We start from the raw sequence: 6,557 nt of genomic DNA, 5'->3' as shown, positions 1-6,557 counted from the left end.
AAAAAAAAAAAAAAAAAAAAAAAAAATATATATATATATATATACACACACATATATGTATATACACATACACATATTACTCTGCAAATATATACATTATAACACCATAGAAATCTTAAAGTGATAAAAAGAAATAGAAGTTTAATAGTATCATCTTGCATCTTGATAAATCTTTGGAGATTCATTTCTGCATGGACTGTATTCCTTTCCCTGTAGCAGCAACAGCTGCCAAGCAGGCCACAATATCCATATCTGCATGTCAGGGACACAGTGATTAGTTGAGACCAAAACATGTCTTTTTTAAGGTAATGAAAATAGCAAATTGTTATCACTTCTTATTAGCTCATTGAGTTTTGAAATAACATGATTCAGATTGGGTCTCCAAAAAGAATTGGTATACGTGTATCTCACTCCAAACAAAACTAATATATGGAAATAGATTTGTATTTAAATACAACTATAAGCTTTTTTAAAAATATAGAAAGTGGTAATATAGACACCCATGTAGACCTTCGTGTGCCAAAAAGATTTTTAGGAAGTACTTAACAGAGTGGTTCTTTGGCATGAATATTTATCGTTAATTTTTTTGTAGCAGAAGTGTCTATACATTCTCTTTCTTTGAATTTTGTAGTAGGTGATTGTTAAAATTGGGTCTTTCCATTCTCTTCAGGTGGCAGATTCATTGGCTGCATTAGATACAGTTGTCCAGGAAGATCTTTCTCTTCTCTTTTCAGGTAGTAGAGTCCATGGATGCTTTAGATACCGTTGTCCAGGAAAGAGAAGATGCCATAAGGCTTCTTCAGACTGGTCAAGAAAGAGCTCGACCTGGTGCTTGGAGAAGAGACATCTTTGGAAGAGTCATCTGGTATGTAGTTACATTGTGGCTCTTCTAAAATGAGAGTAAAATCCATGCCTCATTCCGCTGCCCAATATCTTTAAAAAAAAAACTTGCAGCATATGAGATAACGTTAGAGTTATGTCTAATATAAAAAGAGGTCCCACACCCCTTTTGGACCTTAATGAAGGTGAATATGAGTGAAGGTAGCTTTATCTGATAAAACCAGCCTAGACCTCCCATTTCCTGTGATTCAGTTATCTATAAGTCTGTATTGTAGTCGTTCTTAATCTTTTTTTTTTTTTTTTTGGAACTGAAAGGTCACACATATTTATTACTGAACCCAGGCAAACAAAGCCTTCTTTTTTTTTTTTTTTTTTTTTTTAACATGAATAATGGAAGCACTGTGGGTTGTACTAACTAATGCCTTCATAACAGATCCAGAGAGGAAACTGTTCAAACTTCTCCAGATAGTGGTGACATTTTTCATCTTGATTTGGTAACACGATTGTGACCTTCGGACAGCATAAATATGTGTCCATCTCATGTGTAATTTGTTATAGACCCAGCTGGGTTCTTCTCCAATGTCTCCTTTTGGAGTTGTACCTGATTTTATTACCAGTTTTCATCCGAATCCACTGGGGAATGGGACGATTTTGCTTTTGTTTCTTGGCCAGGAATCGCTTAATCCTGAAAGTCTTGTGAGAAGACATGGCGAGAAACAGAGTAAAGCACACGCCACGATGGCGGAGAAAGGAAGAGAGTGTGGTTCTTAATCTTACGTGAATCACAAGACCTTTTGAGAATTTGATGAAAGTTAATTGATAATTTCCCCAGAAGAATGTACGTGTACACATGTCACTTCAGAAGGTGTAAAACCCATGAAGCTAACATCAGGACACACATCTGTCCTCTTTGCCCCTTGAGAACCTGGAACTATTTTTTTTTAAAGTCTCAGGGAATGTCACATGAACCAGTTTCAGTTTGCTCCCATTGCCATCAGGATAAGCCCTACAAATAATGAAATAGTTTTTTTTTTATACCTCCTTGTTGCTCCTGCATCCAAATCCCACACTCTTGTCAGCCTTCGGGAAAGGATTTGATAATTAACAGTCATGCTGAGGCATAAATAACTGCGAAAAGCTGGTGTAAATAAACCTCCTTCTGAAGTGAGGCTGTTCAACCCAAAGGTAAATAACCCCCCCGCAGAAGGAATTTCATTTACCTTTGGGATGAACAACCAAGATGAAGCATCATTAGACTTTTAACGTAGGCAGAATGGGGAAGGCATTTTGCTTAGAGCCCTTCCCTGTACTCTTGACAGTATGCCACTATGACTCATTTGGTAGGTTCTTTTAATGGAGTTGGTAGTAACAGGGCTGCTTGGAACCAAATTGGAGAGCGTATGCTGTCTATAACCAGTAAGTCCAAAACAGAAAAGAGAGGAATTGCCAAAGCATCTCATTAAGAGCATTTATCTATTTTATTTTCTACTAATTTTTATTTGGACTAACCCATTTGAGGTAAATTAGGAAAGTGAAATTGTATTAAATGTTTTCTTTAAGGCAAGTAACTTTTTGCCTTATTGGCAGGCACAAGTTCAAGCCGTGGCCTATACCTTGGCACCTAAATAAAAGATACAATAGGAAACGATTCTTCGCAATGCCTTATGTGGACCGTTTTCTCAGGTGAGCACAAGTACCCTTAATAATAAAACATGTTATCTTTATACCAGATGACATACGTTAAGCTTTCTTTAAATTTTAATTTCTGTTATTACATAAGAAATTTAAAAAATAGGAAAGTCAGGTAGAAAGAAAAATTGAAGTCATATATAAGCCCACCTTCAGAAAAGCCACTGTTGGCTAAGCACAGTGGCTCATGCCTGTAATCCCAGCACTTTGGGAGGCTGAGGCAGGTAGATCACTTGAGGTCAGGAGAGTTCGAGACCAGCCTGGCCAACGTGGCAAAAACCTGTCTGTACTAAAAGTACAAAAATTAGCCAGCCGTGGTGGTGTGCACCTGTAATCTCAGCCACTTAGGAAGCAGAGGCACGAGAATCGCTTGAACCTGGAAGGCGGAGGTCACAGTGAGCTGAGATTACACCACTGCACTCCGGCCTGGGTGACAGAGTGAGACTCTGTCTCAAAAAAAAGGAAAAAAAAAAAAAAAAAGAAATAGCCACTGTTAACATTATAGGACGTATCATTTCAAAAGTTTTATTCCCTTTCTATTCTTCTATCTATATGTATATAGAAAACTTTCTACTGTTATATGAAAATGAAGGCCCAAATAATTCAACTGCATATAATGTGACTTCATGTTACTGCAAGGCTGTTAAAAAGAAAAGGGGCTAGGAAGAGAAGTCTGTTGTATTATATCTAAACTCATGAAAAGATAAAAATAAACTCATGTTATCCTGAAGAATGTTGATCTCCAAATATTTCCTCCAGCACATTTTTCCTTCATGAGGTTGTAACAGGAGTGGCCGCGAGAAACAGAGCTCTCGAACACAGAACGGGGAAGGAAGGGGTTTATTATTACGGCCGGGAGCCGGGCGATGATTTATCTAAATCCAGCTCGTCCAACAAAGAAAGGTTTTGCCTTTATATAGGCTTACACTCTAGATATTACACAAGAAAGAATCTTAGGTTTACAGCCTTAGAAATCACGAGTGAAAGGGTTTTGGATTTACAGCTTTAGGAATTACATGTGAAAAGGTTTCTGGGTTTACAGTTTTAGAAATCACATGTGAAAAGGATCTTGTTTAAGTAAAAACAGTGTCTTCCAGAGAGTTTCCCCAATACCAAGCGTGTTATTTACAGGAAGGTGATTCAGGAGGTGCCAGGTGGCCAGCCTTTTCTTCTATTGAAATGCAGTATGGAAGTCAAGGGGGAGGTGATCCCAGATGCCTGGGTCTCCTTCGTCAAGGTTTATCCCGGAGTAGGAAGAACACAGGGCTTCTGTTATGACAGAGGAGTTCAGTGTTCCCATGAACCACTCGCTGATAACTATACAAACTTCAGATTTTTTTTTAAAGAGCTATTTTAAATAGGATGGAGTTTTAAATAGGATGGAGTTTAATACCCAAAAACTGCAAGTAGAAGGGAAAAGTACAGCAAGCTTATGGTTTCCTGGGCCAAGGGTGCTACTCAACTCCCATTGCTGTGGCTCGAGAGAGAGACAGGGCAGAGGAACCAGAGCTCCGGCTAAAGGTGCTAGAAATAGAATTCAAAGCTGGGAAAGCAGCTGGAAAATTAAAGGGGAAATTGTAGCAGCACAATAGTAGCACAAGAACCACAGCTTTTAACGACTCTCTTGAATAATACATTCTACTTTTAGCAAGTTCCTCGAAAACCAATTTTCTCCCCCGAAAGATTTTCATACCAAAACAAACTTGTAAAAACAATTTAAACAGGAATGCAATCTGTCTCTAAACTTGGCTCTAAAGTGTTTAATGTACTTTAGAATCACATTTAAAATTACTCATCTTCCCCACCGAACCAGCTACCCCTGTCCTCACTTAATCTGTAGAATGCCCAGTCTGCGTGGGCACTAAACCATGTCTTCTTCATCACCACTGCTGTGTATGTAATCAGTCCTAGATTTCAATCTTGCTGCCGAACGTCTCCAGGATCTCTTCTCCCACTGCCTTGCCCTGGGGCAGCGTCTTCAGGTTGAACTGCCAAACGTGTTCTTTACTCCAGTCCATTCAAATACTGCCTCCTGGCTCATTTTCCTCAAGCATTTTTTTTTTTTTTTTTTTAAATCACATCAGTGCTGTTCAGAAACATACAGCAGCTTCTTGTCTACAGGATAAAATTGGAAACTCTTTTCCTCCCGGCATTCCTGCAAGTCTCAGCTACCTACTCTTCGTCAAAGTTGGAACTCTTGCCTTGTTTCCTAAATGTTCCTTGCTCATTTTCCACTTGTGCTTCTCCTGTTGCTACAGCTTTTAAGTCTTTCCTATTCACATTTAAGACCTAGTTAAATGCTAAGCAATGGAAAAAATCTGACTACACTGTTATTTTCTGAGATTGCTCCAAGCCGTGTTGTGCTCTTTGATCCGTTTGTCCCTTAGTCACATGGTGAAGTTGTAAATAACTTTAAAAATAATGAGAAATGTCAATCCAGTATCACTTTATAGGTTTTATACATATTCTAATGATTTTGTTTTTGAAACTACCTTTTCTAGCCTCACCATCAGAGAATGTAGCATCATCTTCTGAGTATTCATAAGAATAGCAAAACTTTTTCCTTTCAGATAGTTTCTTATGTTTTGTAAATGGTCAAAATTTAGTTGGAGCAAAGATTGATGAATAGAATGGGTGATCCCATTTTGACTTTGTTTAGTCTTTTTTTTCCCTGTGTATGTGCGTTTTTACTTCACCCAGCTGTAATACTTATCTCAAATTTCCGTGACCTTTCCCATAGTACTAGCATATTGTATTATCTTTTTCCCAAAAAACTAGTAACTTCAGCAGTACATCTCTTTGTTATATTTATATAAGCTTATTTCTATTCATCAATATCCTCTAAGATAGGAATTTAAATACAGTAGAGGCTTGGTATCCAAGGATTTTTCATTTTCAATTTTTACAACTCCTATGTTGACAGGTCAAGTAAAATTTGTGATTTGTGCAGATGTGTTGTGTCCTGGGATACTGATGTGTGGGAACAAACTCATTTAAAGAATAATCTAGCCACAGCCTAAGAATCATCTCTTAGCAAGGTGTTGTCTTTCTGTCGTGTTTTAGAAACCCTGTAATTTTATTGAGCACATTAGATTTTTGACATCCTGAGATATATCCTGAAACTTGTAGGAATTCCCTACTTTCAAATGCTACTCACTGTAGCTTATCATTTCCCCTATAAACAGAGAGAATAACACCTGCTAAGAGATGAAGCTTAGTCATATCAGGATTGAATTTAAGGCCCAGTCTGTTACAGGTTCATAAGATCTGGACATTCATTCTAGTCAGGAAATAGGGAGGGATAGTTGGTATAGGGTTTCAGATGCTCTTGACTTGTGTAGGTTTACAGTGATTACTGTTTAAGTTTAATAATATACAGAACACACCAAATACAGAGGCTGGCGTGTTTGAGGCTTTGATGTAATTGATTTATGCATATTTTGATAGTATTGAATAACAGGGACATACTTTTGTATAAATTGCTGTTATGCTCTTTTAATTCTAGACTGGAACGTGAGAAACGAGCCCGCATCAAAGCACGGAAGGAAAATTTAGAGAAGAAGAAATCAAAAATTCTTCTAAAGAAGTTTCCACATCTCGCGGAAGCCCAGAAATCAAGTCCTGTCTAGGATGTCTGAACTCTTAAATTTACCATTTTGTTTTTCTTGCATAAGTCTGTGTATAATAGTAAATAAATATGTTAAGTGGTTTATAAAGAAATTCTGTTTTTAGTCAAGTAAGTGACTTCACTGATTAGTTGTTCTAAGTGTTAATATGGCATGCTAATTAGCTAATTTGGTAGAAGCTAATTTATTTTCTAAAAATCAAGTATAAAGTTCAGATTAAATTCCCAGTTTATAATTTCTGACATTTAAGCAGGCTTTAATGTCACCTGCATAACTGCCACACCAAAGGCAATACTGTAGTTTCTGAACTTGGGTAACTATTGTTAATAGGATATGAAGAGGATGTGGGTACTGCTGTTAATAAACAGTACTTTGATTCAAAGTAATGATAATACATTTAGT

At 37.2% G+C, this 6,557-nt stretch overlaps 2 protein-coding genes across 3 annotated transcripts in view; one reads left to right on the top strand and one right to left on the bottom strand.

The window, feature by feature from the left end:
• MRPL47 (mitochondrial ribosomal protein L47) overlaps positions 1 to 6,537 on the top strand; it is a 19,004-nt gene extending 12,467 nt beyond the window's left edge. The window contains exons 4-6 of one of the 2 annotated variants that reach the window (XM_037730569.1): positions 735 to 865; positions 2,428 to 2,523; positions 6,035 to 6,537. In XM_037730569.1, coding sequence (XP_037586497.1) covers positions 735 to 865; positions 2,428 to 2,523; positions 6,035 to 6,158 — 351 coding nt within the window. In that variant the 3' untranslated portion in view covers positions 6,159 to 6,537. The remainder of the gene's footprint in view (positions 1 to 734; positions 866 to 2,427; positions 2,524 to 6,034) is intronic. The other variant, XM_017506309.2, reaches the window with a different exon arrangement.
• On the bottom strand, positions 1,198 to 1,592 carry LOC108287740 (60S ribosomal protein L39-like). Its single transcript, XM_037730570.1, has one exon. It carries the CDS (start codon positions 1,546 to 1,548, stop codon positions 1,393 to 1,395), a length of 156 nt encoding a protein of 51 aa, XP_037586498.1. The 5' UTR covers positions 1,549 to 1,592; the 3' UTR covers positions 1,198 to 1,392.
• Positions 6,538 to 6,557: the final 20 nt, after the last annotated feature.

The sequence above is a fragment of the Cebus imitator genome, unplaced genomic scaffold (assembly GCF_001604975.1).
Source record: "Cebus imitator isolate Cc_AM_T3 unplaced genomic scaffold, Cebus_imitator-1.0 Scaffold353, whole genome shotgun sequence".
NCBI classification, from domain to species: domain Eukaryota; kingdom Metazoa; phylum Chordata; class Mammalia; order Primates; family Cebidae; genus Cebus; species Cebus imitator.
Note: the sequence above shows the minus strand (reverse complement) of the source record. Positions and strands in the feature narration are given on the sequence as shown.

Bases quoted from the DNA above. Each gene is read 5' to 3' on its own strand.
- LOC108287740 (XM_037730570.1), bottom strand. From the start codon at position 1,548: ATGTCTTCTCACAAGACTTTCAGGATTAAGCGATTCCTGGCCAAGAAA.